At 40.6% G+C, this 24,560-nt stretch overlaps 2 protein-coding genes across 5 annotated transcripts; both read right to left on the reverse strand.

The window, feature by feature from the left end:
- Positions 1–751: 751 nt before the first annotated feature.
- trim25 (tripartite motif containing 25) lies at positions 752–9,163 on the reverse strand. 4 transcript variants are annotated; one of them, XM_015010927.2, is made up of 11 exons: positions 8,964–9,163; positions 8,071–8,684; positions 6,746–6,841; positions 6,417–6,650; positions 5,554–5,722; positions 5,434–5,460; positions 5,218–5,274; positions 5,011–5,100; positions 4,617–4,760; positions 4,208–4,267; positions 752–4,126 (listed from the first exon to the last, which is right to left on the reverse strand). In XM_015010927.2, exons 2-11 carry the CDS (start codon positions 8,671–8,673, stop codon positions 3,597–3,599), a joined length of 2,010 nt encoding a protein of 669 aa, XP_014866413.2. In that variant the 5' UTR covers positions 8,674–8,684; positions 8,964–9,163; the 3' UTR covers positions 752–3,596. The 4 variants fall into 4 exon arrangements, with proteins under 4 accessions (XP_014866413.2, XP_014866414.2, XP_087859477.1 ...); XM_015010928.2 differs by having other exon boundaries at positions 8,071–8,720; XM_088003351.1 differs by lacking the exon at positions 5,434–5,460 and having other exon boundaries at positions 8,071–8,720.
- A 679-nt stretch (positions 9,164–9,842) lies between these two features.
- On the reverse strand, positions 9,843–24,068 carry rasal3 (RAS protein activator like 3). Its single transcript, XM_015010942.2, has 19 exons — positions 23,158–24,068; positions 19,258–19,400; positions 17,702–17,780; positions 16,483–16,550; positions 16,300–16,379; positions 15,618–15,738; positions 15,443–15,541; positions 14,692–15,366; positions 14,453–14,597; positions 13,479–13,623; positions 13,159–13,395; positions 12,861–13,062; positions 12,668–12,759; positions 12,484–12,597; positions 11,828–12,017; positions 11,591–11,698; positions 11,309–11,499; positions 11,091–11,175; positions 9,843–10,124 (listed from the first exon to the last, which is right to left on the reverse strand). Exons 1-19 carry the CDS (start codon positions 23,789–23,791, stop codon positions 10,011–10,013), a joined length of 3,522 nt encoding a protein of 1,173 aa, XP_014866428.2. The 5' UTR covers positions 23,792–24,068; the 3' UTR covers positions 9,843–10,010.
- Positions 24,069–24,560: the final 492 nt, after the last annotated feature.

Here is a 24,560-nt window from a genome sequence, read left to right on the forward strand (position 1 = left end):
ATAGAAGTTGAACTCTGTTCCTCCTCTGTGTGGGTGACACTTTATTTTTGTAATTTTAGCTTTTTGAACAAATAAAAATAAAAAAACTGATTTTTTGCACATTTGAATATATTTTGTACAGATACAAAACCTTGGATTTTGCATTGATGTACTGCTCTGTGGGGTTCTATTTACTTTGGCAAATTAATATTAGATTTAAAAGTAAAATCATGAACATGGAGATTATATTGATCATTTTCACACATGAAGGCTGATACTAATGCAAACATTACACCAGACTGGCTCTTTCCAATCTTTTTGTATTTTATTTAGCACGGTTTACGTTTCACTGTCTGATTTGAATTACTGAAATAAAATAACATTTTGATTATCTAATTTTTAGCTGTACAAAGTGTAACACAAGAAGGAACATTAATATGTTGCACACAAAGCCTGGATTTTACTTGCTGATGACTTCTGCACAGATCATATTGTAAAGTCATTGGTGGAATCATAAATAAAAGGTGAGGCCACCAACATTGTTTATTACACTGCGTTAAATACAAATTCCTGGTACGTTATCAGTACTGAGTAAAACTAACAACTAAGTTGATCTTTCCTGCAACATCACCTCAGAGAAAGTTGGATTGCTTATCATTTAGTGACACTTCTCTTTGACATAATTTTATTTGCATCTGCTGTAGATTTTGGACACAGCTGACTGCTAACAACAATTTGTTACAACCAGCACAGAAGCAGACCGTAAACAAAGTTTATTCAGTCAATCGATTATACTTTATTAATCCAAAAGAAAAATTACATTGCAACGAAGAAAGGCAAACAGGCACACAAGTTTGCACCTCATGATGGTGCAAACTTGTGATTCAATCAGATGATTAAATACAACACATTCTAACAGATCATTATCGTTTATTCCATTAAAGGAACTTATTTAGAATGATTTTTAGGTTTGAAACAGCAGAAGAAAAGATTGATTAATTCCTCATCTTAAGAGTAGCTGAAAGCACTTGTAGTAAGTGCTTTCAGCCCAGTTTTGGCTGAATATGTCCAAACAACAGAGAATATGAAAGCTTTGATTAAACATGACAAAAAATAAATAAAGGAGAAGAAAATAAGCAAGGAGACATTAGCTGGGAATTGAAACAACTCTGATAAACAAGTGACAACAGCCTGGAAAGATCCCTAAAAGTTGTTATAGATAACAGAAGAGTTCAGAGTTGTAGAACAGGTATGGTGTTAAAAACAGAATCTGAAGGGTACAGCTTTTATTAATACAATGCAGAAACAAATGACTGAAGCTAAGCACCAGGCAACATAAAACTTCATGAATTGGAAATCTTCCCTCCTTATAGTCAGCTCACATTAAGCCAACAGAGCATCCCGTTGGCTCGCTCTCCCAACTTTTAGAGGAAACTAAAGTGTTTCATCTCTGTGGGGCACAACAGAACCAAGTTCAAATCTGGACCTGGACTGTTGCTGAATATCCCCGTTCTCCCCATCATTTCCTCATCCAAACTCCACCAGTGAAGCCAAAAAAAGTCTTCCAGGTGAACGAAAGAGAGAGACGGATGTTTCATTTCTTTAGTGAAACAGACTCTATATGACGTCTGCTCTGATCAAAGAAATGATGTCAACACTCAAGGCTTGGTAATCCCGACAAAGTAAACGTATCCATTTACTCTGATTTCTAAGATTTGGCATAGTGTGGACAAGTAATATTTTCATCTCATCATATACTTTTTTTGCTGTGATTCTCCATCTGGTCTTTATAGCCTCATCTACAAAAAAAAGCAGGTTTTAAAACACATTGCTTAATATAAAAACACTGCACGTAAAATGACAAGCGATTCATTTTCACAATTTAAACAAGATTTAGTAACCTAAAATTGATTTTTTGTGGTAAGAGATGATTTTACTGAATTGTAAGCATTTTATCATGTTGGGTGTACTTCTTTTTTTTTTTACAACTCTTTTCTTCCCATTTCCAAATACCAAAGCCTCGATATCAAGCTTCTCAACTTCTCCCTGAACAAAGTGGAAGCTGAAAGACCTGCATGCTCATAGGAAGCAAACACCCAGCAGTCAAAGGTAAAGACTTTGCAGGTGTTTGTCCAAAAAGATTTGCTGCCAGATGCCTTAAAAGGACAGAGCAACACTGGAGAACCAGGGTCTGTAAAGTTTCTAAATCCATCAGTACACTCCTTAACCTGAAGTGTGATCATATCACTGTGGATTTGTCGCAACTGAAATAATCACTGCAGTATTTCACAAGAATATTGCAAGTGATTTTCTGATATTGTGCAGGAATTTCATAAACAGATCTGAAAATCCACAACTGAACCCAGATTATCGCTCATAACACATATTTTAAGAGTGTAATAGTAATAATCTGGTCCACTGCCACAAGCTCAGCTCCTGCCCTGCTGTATATTTTCTGTTTCAGATTAAGAAAAGAAAAAGAAAAAAAAAAGTGTGACCATCTCCAATCCACACTGATTGAAAGACAGTCAAGTCTTATTCCTTGATTACACTGGATGTTTTAAAATCAAATGTTTTCCTTTAAATACATCCCATAATTAGGAACAAAACACAGAAGCTAGTCCCAATCACCAAATCCAAACACTCGAGTAAACTGCTTCAGCAGCTTTTACTCTAAACCAAATACCAACACCAGCTTCTCTTTCAGCCGTATGACCGAAACCGAAGCTCCCACACCATCCACCAAGAGCTAAGTGCTTTATTATGATCCACCCTCAGCCCTTCCCACCCATTTATGTATTAAGGCTTTCATCTGTCCGCTTAGTCAGTCGGCACCGAATCATAGCCTTAATAATCCTTTTATAAGGATCACCTTATGACAGGGCATAAAGGAATGGTCCAACCAAAATAAAGACAGATCCACATACGTATGGGTGAGAACACCATGGACCGTCTTTACTGACTAGGGAAATACAATAATCAAGAAAGAAGTGTTTAAAGGTATACTAAGCAAGGTATAGCTAAACATAAACATAATGTGTCATTGTAGGAACTCCTCGTCTTATTTTATGTTGCCAATTTATCTGGGGGAAGACTTCAAGTAAAACCAACTGACCACTAACCAATGACCCCCCACTTTTATATTGTCTTAGCTTTAGCTGCTTAACTTGTAAATATGTTTGTTTCTGGATCTTGCGATATTAAAACAACAATATCTCTCAAAGTGAGTTCTGTCTTGCAAAGTACAGTTCAATGGAAACTAGAAACTTTGAGTTTAGAAATACCTCCTGCGTAGTATGCCTTTAAACCCAGAGGAATCTTGGCACCTCAGAGAAAGTGACAATAATGAGGGAAATTGTTGGATATAAGTGTGATGAAGAAGTTAAATGGAGTATGTATTAGCCAATCACAGAGAAACACACTGGTAATTTTTGGTTTGTAGTTTAAATAAACATTTTAGTTGGGTTAATAAGGATCCTTACTTTGATTACTGTTTTATTTCCACTTCCTCATTCCAGACTAACCAGTGCTGAATGACGCACCAGATAGTCTTGTGTTTTTCCTCATGCTTCACCGTAAACACATGCAGCTCTCACATTTTAACTGCACGTCGAACTCTACTGAAGCTTGCACAGAGTAATGTAAGAGCCACTGGAGAAAATCCAGAAGGCCGGGTAGACGGCCTCAGCAAACTGAAAACTAAACGAATGGAAGGGATACGCCCTGTCTGCCACGTTGTAGAACGTAGCCCTGCCCTCCTCACAATCCAGCAGCACCCCGACGCGCTTCGGGTTCGGATTGACCAGCACCGCCTCCGAGCTGTTGTGCCAGGCCGACAGCTTCACGTTGAACCACTCGACGCACCAGGACTTGCTGTTGCGACCGAGCCTGCTGGTGGGGCCCTTGCGGTCGATGCTGCTGTAAGCCAGCCCGATGCCGATGAAGTTGTTGCTGCTCAGTCGCACCTCCCAGTAATGGCGGCCTGCGGAGAAGCCCTTGGAGGCCATGACCTGGGAGCAGACGGCGAAGCGCTCTGGGCAGTCGGGGTAGTTTGTGTGCTCGTCAGACACCGAGGCCTTGGTGAAATTCTCACTTAGTTCGATGCGTTTATGGGCCGTTCTTTGATCAAAATTGAGCACGGTGCCATCTAGTGGAGACAGAACAAATGTCAAGTTTAACGTCAAACGCCTGCTAATGGGACAAGAGGGAAAGATATTGGCTTCCTTACATTTCATAAGGTCACTTCGTTTCTCGGCAGAGCTTATCTCTGAGGGAATGTCTGTAGTCTCTGTGACGGGAGACAGGAAAACACATTTCAAGCATTTTGTTCAGATGCATCTCAAGTTTGAATCTCATCAAAAAGTCAATTTATGACAGTAATTCAATTCAAAAAGTCAAATTATGATATCGGTCTGTTTCTAATGACCATACATTTCAACTGTTTTGTTGACGGTTCGAGCAAATGACTAATGAAAATCCAGTTTCTCAGAACATTACACAATATCAACTTAAAAGATTATTTTTTTAATGCAGATATTCTACTGTTTACACTACCATGGAAAAAAACTGATAACTTGACCATTGTCCTGCATGCAGTTTGTTTTAAACACATTGAAACATTTAAATCTGGTACCTACCAGTTACTTCTTTGTTTTCAGCAGCAGCAGGACGTCCCCTTGGTTTTTCTTTCACACCAAACTCCATCAGGTTTTCTATAGATTTTCCCAGTTTCTTATTGCCTGGATTGGTTTCGGTGGTCAGAGAAGGGTTCTTTGGGGCTTCTAGAGAGAAATAAGTCCGAATTTTATATATCTCAACTACAACAAAAAACCTCTAAGATTCACAATTATACACTACTTGGGTTGGTATATCAGAAAATCTCAAGAAAAAGCCATTAGCTTGTAGGTTTTCAATCTCACCTTAACAAACGTACTCCAATGGTGTATGTTTTTGGTTTGTGTTTGATTAAATTACTCTAGGAATGTGGTTTGTTTGCATGATGAATGGAAAAAAAATTGGGTTTTTTCTTACTTTGAGGTTTCTTCTTTTGGGCCGGTTTGGCCTGAGGAGCTGGACTGTGGGATCTGGGGAGTCGAGGGTTCGGCAGGGGAAAGCTTGGATCTGAAGAAAGTTATAAACATGACAAATACAATTTTATTATGTATCTCTTAGGAATGAGATGGATTACAGACGCATAAATTGGCAGATAGAAAACAGGTGTTGGAGAGATAAACACACCAGATTCCTGTCCAAGACTCGTAGTTGAATGCCCAGAGGCAGAAGCTGCTCTTTCACCTGAAACGTGAGTTTAGTTACTTAGCCTTTCATGCTTTCATCTAAATAATTAAATGCATTTCCTCCAAAACACCACCTCGCTAAATCACTGCACCAGTTAGAGTATTTGGTTTGATTGGTTTCCTTTTCTTTTTCCCCTCCATATATTAAACCACTCACCCGCTGCAAACGTGCCAGTATTTATGTCTGAAATAAAATTGGATATTTACTTCACTATGCTTTTATCGTGCAACTACACAGGGGGAAGCCACCAGCTCATAAATGTGCTTGCATAGTCACCTGCTATGAGTTTGGGGATTCTGGCCTCCACGGGTTGCTTCAAGAGCTCTGTCAGGTAGTTCTTCAATGTCAAAGCAAAGGCCTCGGATTGCACGACCTTCTTGGAGTCCAGAGTGATTCGAGGGCTGTAAGGGTCATAGCTTACAGCCTGGGGAAGGTTAAATGAAGTCTGCAGGGACAGAACAAAAGAGAGGTATTCATTCAGAAATGTGTATTTTGATGACCAGCCATCATGTGCGTGCATCAAATATTTTGCATTTTATGTTTCTTTCTTTTCATCCTATGCATGAAGAAAATAGGTTGGGTAGAAGAAAAGTGAATGTTTGTGTGCAGTCAGTGCTTGGTAGAAATTTATTCCTTGTGCATTTTTACCATATTACAACCATGCACCATGTGTTTTATTGTGGTTTTATTTATGAGACCAGCACAAAGTTGAGGTTAATGCATGGCTATGTCAACCACGGAAGTTAAAAACGTGTGTTGCAATTAAAGCAATAAATCGTTCGGGAAACGTCTCCATCAGGTCAACAATGCAATGAAGACTGAAATGTTTTGTCCATTTTCTTTGCAAAAAAATCTCAATCAGAGTCAGATTGGAAGGTCCAATGCTTAAGTCTTACCAAAGATTCTCAGTTAAGTTTAAGACTTTGACTGTGCCATTTTGGCACATGAATCTGCAGCTGCCCAAGAACTAAGATGGTTCGGTTTGCTGCTTGTACGATTAATACTCTCATTTCTGTCAGACCATTTTCATTTTAAAACGATGACTTGAACAGTCTTCTATGAGCTGTTCAAAGTTTACAATACTTAAAAAAAAAATAATTATTTAATGAGCCACATTGTTAATTTTGCTGTTATCCCACCTGCAGGAAGGCCAGGGTTTGGGACTGACCCAGCAGACAGAAGATTTCCTCCTTAGCTTTGCCGATGTTGTCGACGTTCTCGCTGAACTTTGAGATGAGACCTCTGATTTTGGTTTCACCAGTCTCCACCTCTTTGTCTATTGCCTTCAGGGCGTCACCCTCCTCTCTGGTCATCATGTCCCGCATCTGCTGATACCCGGCCGACAAGGCACTTTTCCTGTGGATGGCCGACTCCTTGCGAGGAGCACAGCAGCAGAAATTAACCCCAAACTTAAATCAACAGCATTACAGCTCTTCATTTAAGCTTTAATCATTCAAATGATACAAACCCGTAGCTTGTTCTGCATGACCCTCATTTGAGAAATTACACTCTCGTTCTTCGAGAGCTTTCCATCCAGAAAAACTAACTTCTCTCTCAGGTCCACCTGTGAGCAGAGAAAACGCGACTCATTCAGTAACGATTCATTCATTCATATCATGTGTCATTATGTATGGATGGATAAATATGCATTCAGTTTATGTAGACGCAACATTTCACCATTTCATGGTGAAGTGCTGAAGCACAGCGTGTATTTGTTTGACTCGTCAATCCTGTTCAGATTCACCGGTGTTACGGCTGACATTGTGACTGAAATAAACAGAGTTGTTTGCGATAAAATACTGACGACAACAATCAACAAAATCAATAATTCAACAGCACACTATCAGTTCCAGGCTGCGCAACAACCACTAGTTTATAATTTGTTACGGCATATTTACTTTATTAGTCGCTAATGACATAATTATCTCATGTTGCTCTGATAAGTCGTCTTTGATTTTGGTAAACTCTCGGTTTACGAGGAAAAACTCCTCCTAAACCGTACTGTCTCTGCTCAGGTGATTCACCTTCTGACCTTTGACCTATATGCCCAGAGTCAGTTTAATCTAATTCATGGGTGAACCGTGAAATATTTCAATAAACACTTACAACAAGATGACTTCAAATGTTAATGAGTTGCTCATTTAATCTCCCGTAGCTACTTCTAAATTTAAATATAAAAAAAAAAACATAAATTATTGATTTAATGTTTAGATTTAGGCACTTGTATAGAATGAAAAATAAAAATACAATTTATGGCTGATTCCTAATTTGCAGATACAGGTCTGATTTTTAACCAGAGTTACTGTATAAGCAGCCTAAACACTATTGTTACAGTTGGATCTCAATAAATAAAAGTAGGTGCATTTTTTTAGAGGCTGATAAAAATTATTACACCAGAGAAATGTTTGTAAATAAACTAAGCTTCATAATCATCTCAAGGCTGTTTACATCTGATGCTTGTCCACCTTCATCTAACAAATGTTTCCTTCCATTCAGCTTTCTGTTAATGTGCTTACACAAATTAAATTCAAATTTAAAAACACTTTATTGATCCTAAAGGGAAATGAAAAGTTCACTCTGTGAACCACTGGGTTCTCTAACAGTGACTTTATGTCCTAACCTTCCATGTGGTTGGTTTAACTGACCATCTGCTGGACAGTGGTTATGACTGTGCAGATCATAATGTGTTGGGTTACATTATACACAAACTATATTCAGAGAATCATAAGGATTATTTTAGGAATTATTTCTCTCTCTTTTTTTTTTAGATGCACTTGTATTAGACTGAACTACCTCTTTCTTGCTCCTTTGCTCCTCTGGAGAGGTGAAGGAGCAGCCTTTGTGGACCTGCTGCAGGCAGAGGCTGCAGATCGGACGCTGGTGTTGGCAGCAGAAGAGCTCCATCAGCTTGTGGTGGTCGGTGCAGATCCGCTCCATCAGGTCCCCGACGGGGGGCGACAGCTGGTGGAGGCGGAAAATGGGGTTCTCCCGGTGGGGCCGCAGGTGCTCCTCACAGAAGGAGGCCATGCAGGTGAGACAGGTCTGGGCTGCCTCGGCCTCCATACAGGTGTCACAGCGGACCACATCCCTCTTCTTCTCGGGTTTGCTTGCAGCAGCAGCACCACCACCTTCGGTCTTGTTGGACCTGACCCTGAAGGTCTCCACCACGGTGCTGAGGACCGTGTTCTTCTTCAGCTCCGGCCTGGTGGCGAACAGGGTCCGACACTGGGGGCAGCTGTAGGAGTCCTTCCAGGTGGCGAGCAGGCAGTTCTGGCAGAAGTTGTGTCCGCAGGGGATGGTGACCGGGCAGTCAAAGGTGCTCAGACAGATGCTGCAGGTCAGCTCGTCCTCCAGGCTCATGAGAGAAAAGCCAGAGTCGTCGGCTTCGGCCATCATGAAATCTACAGCTGCAGCGACGAAGAAACGAAACTTAAAGGCGGCGCCTGGAAAAACGAAAGTAAGAGGCGGGTGGTACGGATTCGTTTACGAAGAAAAGTTCACAAATTAAAATAATATACATCAAGTTTGTATCAGTCGGCTGCTTTTAAACAAACATGCAAATATTACGTGTCGATTGTAAGAACATTTAAGTCCTTTAGTTAAACACTGTCGTGAATAGACCAGCAGCTGCGAGCACTGCTGTTAAACTTCCGCTTTAAATTCCCAATAAATTGCTCCTACAGTACCTTAAAGTTTTTGTGGACGCAGTTCAGGTCGGATTTTCAGAGCAGTCTGTCTCAGACCGAGGTGGAACCGCGGAACACCGAGGTGAGCCGTGACAGATCGGCTCTGAGCAAAGTCCCTCCCTTTGTGTAATAGCAGGTGTGGCGTTACGCTCAAGTCAGAGCTCATTTCACAGCAAAACTCAGCCTGTTGTAGCTTCGACCAGTGGTTGGCTGCTCTAAAATATGATAAATACGTAACCCAAAGTCCTAAATTTGCTGCCTGCCTCTAAGTGTAAATGTATGTGGGAGGAGAGCATCGGGGAGGTATGGCTCACCACCTAGGGCGGCATCATGTAGCGGGATGGCATGTTCAAAAAAAGTTTTCTGTCAGCTGTGCCCTGAACTCCAGTTATTTACATGCCCCATCTGTGGGAGTGCATTCCACTCCCACAGACAAACAACGGCACTTTTGAATTGAACAAACAATAGGCACTTTATATGACCAAACACTGCAACATTTTAATGGTGTTTAATCTGTTTTCAATCCACTGCTACAATTAAAGGACTATCTCAGGGTCTTTTTTTGTCGGTATCCTTAACTCCATTTGATAATTTCTCATTTGAAACTTATTTTGACTTATCAAAACAGAAGTGGACAATTAACTGAACCAAGATTTTTGAAATACAGCTATATAGTATATTCTAGAGAAATAAGACTCAATGTCAGGGTCATATTTAGGCTGCATGCCACGGAAACAAAAGGAAAACAGAAAGTCATGGATCACAAAGTAACTGTTCCTATACATTCTTCTGAACTTAAATATTAAGCAAAAATAAATGCTTCAGACAGTTGCATTTATTTTAATGGGGTTATATTTAAAAATGTCAAATGAGACTCTGTAGTTTTTTTTAAATTTTATTTATCAGAGAGGTTTACAAGTAAAACATATTTGACATTTCGGTACAAAAAAGAAGCGGAAAATGTTGATAAACCTTGTAGGTTTGTTGAGTCTAGCACAGGGATTTATACAAAATGAGAAGTGTATATTTTTGTGTCTCTGTCCGGGCTCAGGTGCTGCTGTTGATGTGGGGCTTTTCAGGATGCTGCGTCTTGTTCTGGCTGCTGCTGTAGGCCTCGTTGAGCTGCTGCAGGTTCTTCATCAGGCCTGCAAACTGTTCCTCCTGTAAGCAAAAGTGAAAGCAGCCATTAATGTACTGTCATCACTTAAAGTTGTACTAAAAAAGAATCATCTGCTTGGGTTCAAACATGGCCATCTACTTAAATATAAATTAAACTTTTAAACCAAATTCCTTCTAGGATCCAGATCCAATGAGTAAAAAAAAAAAAGCTATAAAACGAGTTCATATCTCCACACCTTCACCATTCTGCTTGACTGTTGATTTCAGGTTTTTCTGCTGCTTCATTTTTGTCAAACATAGAGGATCACATTGAAGCCAAATTTCCATTATGCTGCCTACGTCTTTCATACACTTCTTCCCTTTGTTCAGATTCAGCCTTGCACATGTAGGTGGCATTGCCAATTTCCTCTTACAGACAAGTGGCTGATTCCTGGCAACCTTTCAAAACAAGTTAAACTTGTTGTTTAGTAATTGTACTTAAATGTGAACATATGAGTCTTGGCCACTCCTATGAAGACTGGCAGCTGTCTTGAATATTTTCAACTTGCTAAGAAAACATAATTCTGTTCCGTGTTTGAATGAAAAAATGTCATTGTCTTTCTCCCATCATGGCACCTGAATGCATAACACCAGAAAAGGCCAAGAAGTCGTTTTTGTAAAGCGTCTAGTCAGAATTTTTTTTTTAAACGCATCCATTTGTATTTATTTTTTGTATGTATTTCTTCGTTTACAAGCTCTTAGCTAAATTCCTTCTTGTTCTCTTGAATTTTGCTCGGCTGCAAAATATATGTATGTATACTTGAGTCGTGTTTGAGAACATCCAACATTTAACAATAAAAAATTGTTTAGCATTTCGATGGACTGACGGATGCAGTATTTGCATGCTTTAATGCTCAGACTGTGTGCAGCTAACCAAATAAATTTGACTTAAATCCATTTGAATTCATTCTAATTTTGAAGACAAAAATGAAATTCACTGACGGATATTTGTGTCTCTGCTTTCCTTACCAGCACATTCATTCTCTCGGCTGCGGCAAGTGCAACATCTAGCCTCCTCTCATCTTCTTCCCTTTCCTCTTCAATCACTCCCAACCTGGAACAAACACAGAGACGCCAGCAACATACAGCAACATGGCGAAGTTAGAAAAAATGTGGGAAAGTTGTCTCTTCAGTTTGATCCCAAAAATTGCTTTAGCAGGCACAAAAAAAATTCTATACAATCTCACCTGAAGGTGGCACTGGCGAGTTGCTCGTCTCGCACCGCCAGCAGGTTCTTCAGCTCATACACCTCAGCTTGCAGCATTGCATTCTGGTCCTGGCTTTGGATGATGAAGTCCTCGAGACGTTTGGCCATGTCCAGCTCCCGCTCCGTCACCTGCTCTATCCCCAGACGGAGCTCTGACAGCTCCTGGGCGTGCTGGAGGGGAAATCACACTTTTATGTAAATGTAGGAAGTTGAAACCCAGTGTGAAATCAGTTCTGGGGACGGACAGACGGTGGAAACATACCCGGTCCAGTAAGCTGAACTGCTCGTTCTCGGCTTTCATCTCACTCGACTCCCTGTTGGAGTTGACGATCCATGGAACCGGTGCTGGAGGACGCCTGCTGCTTTCACTCTAAACAAGGTAGACAGGAGACTGCTGGGTTTGTTTTACTGGCAAAACAAAAAAAAAATATCTCTGGAAAATGTCAAATAGCATAGATTTACTGGTTGGTATCGCACGCCGAGGCCAGGCTTTACTCACAGTATCTGGTGGCGTGATAACTGGCTCGATGACCTTGGCCTTTTGCTCTTCGTGGTCCGATGTCGGCAGCGCTTCGGAACTGATCTGCCTCTTCAGGGCTTGTTTGCCATGACCGGGACGTCTGTGTGGAGCACTCTGGGTTCTGGCGACTGGTTTCCTCTCTCTCGTGCTCTTGCATGGTCTGCTTTCACTGCAAAATAAACAGATCAGTATGCCATAATGTCAGTATTTCATCCATTACTGAACCATAGTAAAATCAAAATGCAGTTTTCAAATTATTCAAATTTGTATCTTTTTTTTTTTTTAGCTCTGACAACATCTCCTGCAAAACTGCATGTAAAAATATGATCTTTTGTGATTCTAAAAAGCAAGGGGAAAAAAAATGTGTTGCCACTTTAAAAAAATGGTTTAAATTGTTTACTACCGATTTTTTCTACAGCAGTAGTTTGTGGTAAATTCAGTTTTATTTTCTTCACAAACAAAAGATTAGTCTGTTGGAAAACCAAAGTTAACCGAATGCAGTGCATATTTACTGAGTGAAAATCTACTGTTGTCATCTTTAGTTTTGACTAGCTTTCCTTAGAGGATTTTATACATTTCAAATGATCTTCATCACTTGTGAATTGTTTAACAAGTACACAGATGTCCTATTGTACCTGTCTTGTAGGCCTTTGGAGTCCACAGGCAGTCTCTGGAGGGAACACTGCAGAGGACTGTAATCTCTCAACTCTCGTGGAGGAACATACACCGGCTTGGATGGTTTTGTATGACTGCAAAAAAAGAGGCCGGTCAAAATGGCAGCATAAAGCTCACGGTAGAGGCTCAAGGCCCCTAACTTACCTGTTCACAATGATTCGAGGTGCTTCAGGACCAAGTGAATCACTTATCTGGTTCAGGATTGAAGGCAGAGGATGCAGCTTGTCAATTGTGTCCTGAAAACGAAAAGCTGGAAGTTAAAACATCTGATGCGTAACGGACTCTCGTTCATGATGCTCATGATCATCAACCAAACTGGAATCACTTTCCGTCCCACCTGATCCTTCTTGTAGATGATGTCCACCAGGAGGCCGTGCAGCACAGCCAGACGCAGGGGCAAGTCTACGTAGCCATCAAAGGATGTCATCGGGATTTCAGTGTCTTGATTGGACACCGTTTGCAGGAAATGCCTCATCCCGTCCCAGTGTTGCTCCAGGAATTCATTCATGAACAGCATGTACTCCTCCTTCTCTCCAAACCTGAATCCACACAAAATATTTCATTTGCTTAGACATTTCCACTTTCGCTCATGTAGCGTTTGTCAGCATGAGTTGAGATGACTAGATGCGACGCACAAGGTGGAGTTGGCCAGGTTCTGGATGACTTTGGCAGTAAGGGTGAGGGTCCGCAGGGTGTTCGGCTCCGGATATGCTTGTGTCAGTCCGAAAAGAGAAGGACTCAGGATAGCAGGACATAAGAAGCGAAGGAAGAGCGAGGCAGAGATGAGTCGCTGCCCAATTTCTGCTTTCCCCTTGTCTTCACACAGCTCCATCCAGTTGGAGAAGATCTTGTTTAATTCCTCAGGAAAAGATCTGCGAAAGGGAACGATATGCTCGATCAGTTCCGTGAAGCAATTTCTCTTTCGCTTCTTCTTCACCAAGCCGTCGTGTCTCACCCGTGTATCTCGATTATCTTCTGCACCACATCTTCGCAGGTTTCCCTCAAGTGCTGCTGGTTGCTCGACAGTTCAGCAGCGGGGCATTTGAGAGGGTCAACTTCACAGTTCTCCACCGAGGCGTATAGTCGGTTGATGAAGTCCCCTTCATGAGAAAAAGAAAGAAAGAAATTAAAGCAGAAAGCATTCGAAACATTTCAGTTAACGTATGTGAAAAGAAAACAGAGACGCAGCCAATCCAATCCAGTATTTGTGTCAGATCTGATATCGACCTTTCACCGACTGGATATTGGGTACCATAAGAGAAAACTGCAGATCTCTACAGAGGAGCGACAATGATCTTCACCTGATAACAGGCAGGCTTATTTCGTTGATGATGCTCATTCGTTTTGTTTGGTTTTTTAACGTTTAGCCGCAGCTTGCCATGGATCTGAAATTATTTGGAAATGTCGAAAGCCTGCTGGAAGTCCTTGACTTGAGGTATGAATTTTTACAATCAGGATTTTATGCACTGAGCCTCTGCTGTTAACTATAGCTTACAGTAAAAAAAAACAACCAAAAAACCCTGTTAAAACAGTTTTAAAATGTCGCCATAACACGTTCTTAACTTAGATTGGCTGAAACAGGGAAGCACTATTTTAGTGAGCTGCTTGGTGAGACCTTTCCTCATCTTTTATGTAGACATGCTGCACTCAAGAATATTTAATGTCCTATACCAACGCAGAAAAGGTTTGATGGTGGAATGTAACAAATAAATGTTTTACAAGTTGGATCTCAACTTGTAAAACTGTTTGATATGCACAAATTCCAGCAGTATAGTTGTTAGTGCATGTGCGGTTTTTTTCTTTACATTAGGAAAAAAAAAAACAACAGTTTGAATAGAAGCTTTTTGGATGTTAAATAATCGGTATCCGCAGGTATTTCGAATCATATATCTTTAAAAGAAACCACTCTAATCTTTATGTTTTACTTACCTAGTGTGTCAATTAGGTACTTCTGGCCAACCAGCTTCATATATTCATCTATGGCTTTCGTAGCCAGTGTGTTTTCTCTGAAGATCAATGCTTCCTTCTCTCCGAGTCGGTTAACCTCTGCATCGCCCAAATCAATGAGGAATTCCTAGAAAAAGCCCAACATTAAGATTGAATACAGTTTTTAAAAAAAACAAACAAAATGCTGAATTTCTGTTCTTGTGTTGACATATTTTCCCAACCTTGGCCTTGCCAATACTCTGGAGTACGTGGACCAGGGCTCCCGCCAGCTCCTCTTTCTCCTTCACGTTGAGAAGTGGCTCCAGGTTTCCGCACATTTCTACATATCTCACTGTCACGTACTCCGCAAACTCTTTGTACTTCTCCATAGGCAGCACTTTCAGGTTCTGGAACCGGGCCTTGATGCGGAGGGAAGCCTGTGAACTCAGCACTTCCTTGTTCCCAGCTGTGGCCGACGCCTTGAACGGCGTGATGGGATACCACTTCTCTTGATAGGTCCGACCTCGAATATCTGCCAAAGGTATGTTCACGCTGCCCAGGGGATGCAAGCTGCACTCGTCCCGGGAGTGACGCTTCTTTTTGGAGTCTTCCTCACGGAAGAGATGCAGGCTGATTTGGGAGATGGAGGGAAGATTGTCGAGCTCGAAAAATTCCCCCCAAAACAGTTGGCAGCCACCAGCTGCGCCCCCGCCGCCCCCCAGGCCTCCTGAAGACCCGGAGGCACCGTCCCCAGCCATGCTGGAGCGATTAGTTGGCTTGCCGACGGCTCGACTGCTTGTGCGGGCAAACAGGGTTCCATCTAGGTGAACTTCACAGTAGTAGCGCCGTTTGGGGGGAAGATCCTTTGCTTCGTTAACCCACAGACTCAAGGAGTTCTCAGTGCGCTCAATGTTGTCCTGTGAAAAGTAAGGAAGTGTTTTACATGGTATTTAGATGCTGTGTAATGTATTTTTCACATGCAGAATAACGCACCTTGTTGGGCTGAGCAGCACGTCTCAGGTCTTCGATCCAGCGATCGCGTTCGGCAGCCGAGGAGCAGCCGAAGCAGTGGGTGTTTTCAGAATTTATCACCTGAAACACGCAAAATCCATCCAGTTACTGAGAAGACCCAGCACATCCGGCCTGTAGAGCCCAAACCAGAGTTTACCTCAAAGCAGTACTTTTCCCCTAAGATGGAGCTGTGGACCGGTCTGATGACAGTGCTGGTGTCGGCACTCAGATCCAGACTCCCTACTGGAACCGATACGGACTCGCGGGATCCATACTGCCTGTACGTTACAAACAACAGTGAACAAGTTAAGCAGAGTACACCTTCACAAGCAAGCCAGGTATGAGTCTCACAGCATGGCACGGTTTTAAAAAGGGACAGTTTTAAAATCGCGTAAGTTATACGCCACGTTTTTTTAACGGTTTAAAGAGCTTACGTACCAAGCTATGAGAAGCATGACTGTAAAGCATCTGGCTGCAGGCTAACTACCCACAGCAATGATCAACTAATTGCAACTGTAGTATTTTTACTCAGCTTTATACTGTGATAATCTCATACTGGCTCATGTACCTTAGTCCAAACCCAATAAAAAAAAGTTTACATGGACTTGGGGAATCATGCTTGTTGACACGATTTCCCATAAGTCATTTGTCATAATATTATGACTATTTTAAGGATGGATGATTTTCTGAACGAAATGCATGAGTTTGCTATTATCTTCAGCTGTTTTTTTTCTTTCACGCTGTGATGGAAGATAATTGCTTTTAAAGGAAAGAAGCAAATTTAGGTTTATTTCCTGTGCTGACCTGAGGAGGTTTAGGAACATAAGAGTGTGCTTCACCTGCTCAGCTTGTTTAGTCCCGGGTTCAGTTGGGTGGCACTGTTCCTTTTGGCCTTATCCAGGCGCCGTTTGATCAGTCCCTGCGGGCGAAGATGTTACACAGGGGGGACAAATGCAATTATGTATTTCGTCAAGAGGAAATGCTGTGTTGGCTCACAGTTTATCTGATGCGTACTAACTCACCCGCACACCACCGTCCTGGTTCTTCGGCCGAGAGCCGCCAGGGACGCCCACGGGGTCAGGGCTGCATTCTGAGGGTCAAGATGGAAAATGTAAAGATCAAAAGGACATTAAATCTATCAGAAGGTTTTTGGAAAATATACTTTATGTAAAAAGTTGATTTTTTTTCCCCCTCAAAATGTTGTTAATCCTGGGATTTTTCCACTTAGGACATTTTTAGTTTGGAAAGAGAAAAAGCTGATGTTTGAAATATATAAACCGTTTACTTCAATGCATTTTGATAAAACATTTCGATGACATTTGGTTATCATTACCAGCTTTTAAAAAAAAAAAGAAAAACTCCTAAAATTCACATTTTCTACTTCGAAAAGCAGTTCATGACACATCTCCCAAGTAAAATTCAGCACTGTGGTCCCCCCCCCCCAGTGGACACATTTGTTTGCCGAAGGGAACATTTGTCAAAGCTGCAATGATAGTCGATGAACCCAAAATGAGCCAGACAGGATGTGGTTTTTAGTTGGAGGCTGATAGCTACAGAAATCATAGTCAAACTTAGAAGCTTCACGAACGGGGATTCTGTGAGTCTTTCATGGAAATTAACTTCTTCAAAATCTACATTACATGATTTCCTCTTCTTTTTAATTTCTAGAGTCACTTCTTCAGAATGAGGTAAAAGTCACGAGGAAAATGTGCATTTTGCCAACAAAGCATTTAAGTTAGAGCACTGTCGGACGTTTTGCTTACCTAAACCTCCTCCGCAAACAATCCAGCGTCTAAATCCCATCATTTAGTCCGAGCTGAAAAAAGCGTTTCGCTGTCTTACTTAAGAAGCTGTGTCTCTAACATTTCCTTCCTCTGTTCAGTAAAATAACTGTTCAATAACAGAGCCGATTCAGGATTGTCATCTCAAGATTGCGGCTTCTACCTTTCTTTTTAATATTTAAGCGGAAATCAGACAAGATGCTTCTTGATCCCCCCCTGTGCTCTTCTTTCTCTGCGTCTGTTCATTGGACTGTTTGAGCAACCAGCCGCGATGTTATCTTCCTCAGTAACTCACAGAGGAAGCAATTTGACAGTCAGCCTCAGAATCAAACATTCAGCCATTTCCTCTGTGACTTTGTGCAGAATCACACGTCTGATGTCAACATGCAAGATGCTTTTTCCTACTTTAATTTGTGTGTCTCACTTCTTGTCTCACTTGTGTGTGTGTGTGTGTATTGACCTGCGTCATTGTCGGTGAGGTTCTGAACGCTGAGGTTGGACAAGCAGCTGCTGACACGGTTTCGGATCCATGTCGTCGGCTGAGAAAGACACACACATTGAAACTCTCCAGAATTAGACAAATGTGTTTTTTTAGAATGGCTGCGAAATGTACAACAGATGCATCTGACAAAGTCAGGAAAATTGATTTATTTCAGTGATTCAATTCAAAACTGAATTGGAGAACATGAGTGATGCTCTCTGTATTATATAGATCCATTAGACACAGAGTGATATTTCACGTATTTATTTCTAGTATAGCTAAGAAAGACAAGAATATAACAAAGACATAAAAAGTTGTTTGTTTTTTTTGGGAAAATTGTAAAATTACATGACACCAATAACAGGAAATGTACATGACACTGTCATAAATGCCGCCACACACAAAATGATCCAGGTTAATCATTCGCTTACTATCCTTGGGCAATATCCATTATTGTCTACTACACTTCTTCCTTCCACTCAATTTTCCATTCATTAATTTAGAATATACATCTCAGTTGTCAGATTAAAATTACCTTTTGAAAATGACAACCTTAGTATTAAACACTTCTTATTGAGTCCACATTTCTGTTTTCGTGTATATATATATATATATATATATATATATATATATATATATATATATATATATATATATATATATATATATATATATATATGGTAACACTTTATTTGAAGGGGTGTGCATAAGGCTGACATAACACTGTCATAAACATGACATAACATCTGTCATGAACATGAACGAGTCCTTATGAATGTTTATGACTGTTGTCATGAAGTGTCATTCGGTAAATAATTACACTTTTAATGCAAAGTTGCTTTAAAAGTTGCATTAAAAGTCCATTAAAAGTGCCAACTTTGCATGATTCTGTAAATGATGACAATTTAATGCAACGTTGGCATTTTTAATGGACTTCCAATGCAACTTTTAGAGCAACTTTGCATTAAAAGTGTCATTATTTACCGAATGACACTAAATGACAACTGTCATAGAGATTCATAAAGACTCATTCATGTTTATGACAGTGTTATGTCAGTCTTATTCACACCCCATCAAATAAAATGTTACCATATATTTTTATAGATCTGATGTAATATTAACATTTTAAATTTCATATTCTCATTAAGATCACTGGAGATGGGCACCAGCTCCCCTTGCTGTTGCCCATCTCAGCAACAGCAGGCATTGTCAGTGGAAATTATCTAAATTAAAAGAAATTGATTCTTTTAAGCATCCATCTGTGTGTTTCACATGGTGATAAAATTCCTGAAATAAATGGGCTTTTCAGAAATATTCTAATTCATCGAATTGGTCTGTGCATGATTTACAGAGATAGTGAACTTGGGGTTTCACTACCTCTAAGCCACAATCATCACAATTTATGAAACTGTTTAGAAGGCATGACTCTGTGTGTAACAAATCTATGACCTGAAATAAATTCACTGTTCTGTTTTTATAAAAAATCTTTTTTAGATAAACCTACATACAGGTGGTATAACCGTGAGACTTGTTACCTCATCCTCTTGAGTGATGAGGATTTGTCCATCTCCCAGGATGCAGTTGGTGATGTCCCATAAGGGGACCTCCTGCGGTGGGACCCAGTTTTGTCTTGTAAATTCACCGGCTGCAGCATGCGCCGGCTCAACCTCCTTCAAGTCTGCAAGAGGACATTGACTTCACTCACACACACAGTCGATAAGGAAAGAGGTGTCTGTGATCTACACCATCATTTCGGGCGCACGGTGACCCTTGTTTGTTTTTTTTTTTTTAGTTCTGGTAACTACGGCCTGATGAGACGACACTTATCTCACTCGCCGTGTGGCCACTCCCGTTTACTGATGCTATCCGTTTCTTCATGACACACCAAGAGATACGGATATCCTGTTGTTTCTCAGTAGCTTTGCTCAACTTCCTTCTTAATTTGCATTGTCTCTGTGTTTACTTTTAAAAACTATTTCTTGCGGATGCAGAAAAATGAAGATACTGAGGAAACCACTGAATAAATGAAGGGTTGTTGAGAAACAATGTTTTTGAAGAGAAAAAATCCCTATGATTTTCAACTACATTGCATTCACCCAAACTACTTGTTGAAAGGATCCTCAAGAAAATGACTAGACTGCTTGATGGTACCTTTTCCTCCGCAACTTTAGGATTAGAAGAACCTGTTCATTGGCGTTTATGCTTTGTCCTATCCCAATAATCAAAGTGATTATTAGACAATAATATCAGGAGGAAAATGTGTTGTCAGCTGGTGTGGTTTTTTTTTAAAGTGTAACCACCTTCATAATCTGTGGTTGATTGTTTTTGACTTGGGTGAACAGAATAGATAAACCACTGTGATTTTGTTTTTATATTCAAACACCGTCTTCACCTGCAGGATCAGTTCCAGTTTTTAGTGCCGCTACTTGAAGCTAAAGAGATTTTCTGTCCAAATGCAGTACAGCGTAAAGTGTGCCATCTTGTGTCCTAAGTTAATTCTGGCGCAGAGCTCTGCAGTTCTATGCCCTGCTGTGTGCGATCAGAAGGAGTCGTGCACAAAAATCCAAAATCTGCTTGTTTTTTTTTTTGTTTTTGTTTTTTTTACTAATCACTTTCATCTGCCCACACACAAGATCTAGTTTGAAATGTTTATCAGACGTCATGTGACTGTTGGGTGTTGCTTACACCTTTTCCTTCTTCTCTCTTCTCATCACTCAACACGATATAAGGACACCGGGTTAAAAGTTTGACTTGTCAATCGAGAAGCAGCTTGGGGGTTGCAGGTCTCCCAGCAACCACATGTGCAATTTGGAGGTGTGTGTGTAGTTCTCTCCAGCCTGGGGCCATTGTCATGGGGAGCTCAACACTTACAGATGCTTATGTCAAATGGGCTACACCATGATGTAATGTTTTATCTTATGTTCCTTTTTCTTTATATGAAACTTTTGTTCCAGCTAGAATAGTTAGACAATAGTTAAAGTTAATTAGCCTATTTAGTTTGGCAGCTCAATGTGTGCTTTAATAGGTTGTAGCCTTGAAATCAGTGTTACTTCTCCTTTAAATTCTCTGATGACGAGCCGCTGCTCCTCTCTACCAAACCTGGAGCCAATGATGCTGCCAGCAGTGTAATTAACACCCACGATCTGAACACAGATGTTTGCTGCCTCTCTAGAGCCGTGCAGAGGCCACCCACATTCTGGCTAATTTGTATTATTAAAGTTCGGTGTCAGTCCAGTGTAAAGAGAACCTAATAGCAGTTGGAAATAAGAAATACACCAAGCACAGACTCCTTGACAAGATTTTTTTTTTTTCATGTTTCTACTTGCAGGAAGCAGATGGAGAGGCTGAAATTAATTAGTTGCAGTTTGTGAATTATCTTGATATCACTGTGACTAATATACAGTATATTCCATATACAGACATTTTCATATATTATGTTGTAAATGAGGTTATACAAATTCACACAAACTATATGTGTGCTAAAGTGATTGATGCTGAGCGTCGGATCATTGGTTGGACTTTATTTTACAAAGGATGTTTTTGCTGATAAACTATAAATTAACTGTTTTTTTTTTACCAAGTTCTGTCAATGGTTATTACAAAGGAAAATTAAAAAGCAACATGTAATACTGACATCTGAACTTTCACAAACTGGAAAAACCAACAAAAAGTAAATTTATAAATGTTCTTTTATTTCACGATGAGTCAGTAAACTGGACATCGTTTCTCTCTCTCTCTGACTCTCTTGTGGATCATCTGTATCAGGTGTGGGCAAATACTGCAATCAGGCTTATTTTAAATGCAAAATACAAATTCATAACCTTTGACAATAGCAAGGAGCTATTCATGTCCCTTTCATTGTGGATGCCGTCTATATTTCATGTTTGCCTTTTATTGTGGAATTCATTAATATCATTAATAAGGAAATTTAATGATTAATTCAATATGTCGCTCTGCAAACAAGCTCTTTCTCAAAATAAAAATATTCATTTATCTTGAAATAAAAACACATTGCATTCACATTACACTGTGTGTGTGTGTGTGTGATGTTCGGTGGCTTTAAGTCATAATTAAACGTCTGCTGATTATTGCAATAAGCTTATTGTAATAAGCAGCAGATGTTTAATGGGGAGCTCAACACTCCCCATTAAATTTGAATTGTAATTCAAAGTTGCAATTCGTGTAACTGAATTGCATTCTGTCTGGTTGTTTAGGCTTCGTTTATCATCAACATCATTACTACGTTTCATCCTTGCACTGATTGTTTGTTATTTTGATTTTATTTTTATTTTTATGTCTGATGTCATTTGAATGATTTCATTGTTACTTCTATTGGTTGCATCTTGAATTGAGGTGACTTTGTTTTTTCATTATTTGTGTATTCTCCTCCCAGTCTTTGATTGAAAGCACTGTACAAAGTTTTCTATATTATTAATTAATTATTATTATTATTATTATTATTATTATTATTATTATTATTATTATTATTGGATTTTCTTTGTGCACAGGGCCAGCGTGTATTTGGGCAGACACAGACCTATATTATTTTTAGGATGTGATAATTAATACACCACCAAGATGAACCATTTTGGTCTGGATTCTGAGGTGACAATAATGTCGTAGTTGTGGGCGTGGCCTGGAGCATGATGCGGGGTTGGGTCCACAGTGATCAGCTCACCCAGGATGCCCTTCATGCTAGAGCTGCAAGTTCAAATAGTTCACACATTTTTGAATCAACTAATGTTGATTCTAAATTGACCAAAATTATAATACACTTTGTAATTATTTCTGCTGCGCCTTTCTGCTCAATGCATCACTGATTAATGTGATGACCTTCTGAAATATTTTCAATCTTCCACTTTTTTTTTTGTACCTACAAAACAATCCAACAGTCACAATTAAAAGAAGCCACACGCAGAGTCCTTTCATTTCAAAGTAAGTTAATATGTCCAGCTTGTGTCATTTTTCAATTAATGACTTCCATTTTCAAAGTCGGCTAGTTTACAGTAATGGTACCAGACGCTGTTTTCCAGTAACGTTTGTTTTTGAAGTTCCTTCTCACCTTTAATTTAAGCTTCTCACCATGTCAGCTCGGTGGTTAAATACGAACCTCATATGGTTTTGTGAAAAGAGGTCTCACAAACCACACCTTTGTGCCACCAGAACATCTGAAATGCTACAGGAAATCATAGCCTCGCCACATGTGGTGAACGTTTTACTGCTTTGGAGCCGGACGTGGGAAAGTCCACTTTTTTCAGAGATGAAGTTTCGCGCAACCTAATCGTTTAAAAGTTGCTTCGTCATCTTAAACGTGAAACTCAGCACAGACTCTGTGTGTGTGTGTGTGTGTGTGTGTGTGTGTGTGTGTGTGTGTGTGTGTGTGTGTGTTTGTTTTTTTTCTTTAAATACTTCTGTCGTAGATTGAGCGTCGTTACCTGGAAGCAGCGCGTGCTCGCTGTTGCGGCTCTGCAGCCTCGGCCTCTTGAGCTTCTGGGTCACGTTCCACAGGTACTTCTTGAAGATCGTCCCCCCGCTTCCTTTCGACGAGGGGTCATTGGAGGAGGCCCCTGCAGCCTCTGGGGCAGCTGATGAGGAGGAGGAGGATGAAGCTGGCTGGGCTGAGCTGGCGGAGCTGGAGGAAGGCGTTAAAGCTGCGAAAAGAGACCCGGGAGGCTCGGACAGAGCCCTCCTGAACGGGTTCTTCCTGGTGACCCCGGCTCCTTTCTCAGCCTTGGTTGCCTCTCCACTTTTCCCACCTGTTGAATTCTTGTCCCCAGGATCCTCACTCAGGGCTTTGCGCCAGTTTTGCATCTTGCTCCACTTGTTGCTGGAGGCCTTGTGGATCTTGTCGATGGTGGACGTGGAGGCGGCTGCAGCCCCGTCTCCTTCTTCTCGCTGCTCATTGAGCGTTCCCTTGGAGCCGGTGTGCCACTTGTAGGTGTTGAGGGGATCGGTGGTCTCAGACGGTTGAGGATGCTCGACAGGAGACTCCTTTTCCTTCTCTGGCGACCCCTGCTCCTTTGACAGAGGCTGAGCTGCAAGCTCTGAATCTTTCTCCTCGGTGCCCATTTCAGATTTGACTTGCCTGCTGCTGAACTTCTCTCCAATTTAGAGCTGCATTAACTGCCTTCATAGGAGGTCTCTCCAACGTCCTTTCTGAGTAACTGCTATCTTGAAGATTTTTTTTTTCTTTTTAAGATTTATTTCTGCTCACACAGGCAAAGTAGTCCTCCCTGGTTCAGTCTCGGTACTTGTCTCGTTTCCTGTCTCGTAAAAAAAACGTTATCCGGCAACAACAGTCGCAGAGCTGCTCCGCCTGCGGTTGCTCTGCTGCAGGACCCAAACTCTGCTGCGTGCGCCGTTTGCTTCCTCATTGAGTGCCAATGAGAACTTCACTTTTTTACACAAAATCCTGCTATTTTTGTCTGCTGTTTATGTTCTGAATAATAAAAAAATAAATAAAACTTCCCTCTATCACTTCCTGTTCTGCTTTAATTGAATGTTTAACTACGACAAACTGAAATACAGTTTTTTATTTGTTTCAAAGTAAAAAAAAAAATTACTATTTTGAGAATGTGGTTCACTGTCAGGCTGCGAAAGGTAGCTAACAGTTTTGGGGTTTTTTCCCGTAAGGTGCAGTTTTGACAGATTGAGTTGTCTGTTGTGGCACAGCGGTGTGAGAAAATGCGGCTTTGCATGTTTTTACTCAACAGGTTCTTGAGCTTGGTGACATTTACATCAACACATTTCACACTTGAAGTAAAAAATACTTAAGAAAATGAATTGCAGAAAGGTTTGCACACAATCTGATGTGTATTGGACCTATCAGTATTCACCT

The sequence above is a fragment of the Poecilia mexicana genome, unplaced genomic scaffold, assembly GCF_051168715.1.
Source record: "Poecilia mexicana isolate PSO_F unplaced genomic scaffold, ASM5116871v1 scaffold_1, whole genome shotgun sequence".
NCBI lineage: Eukaryota > Metazoa > Chordata > Actinopteri > Cyprinodontiformes > Poeciliidae > Poecilia > Poecilia mexicana.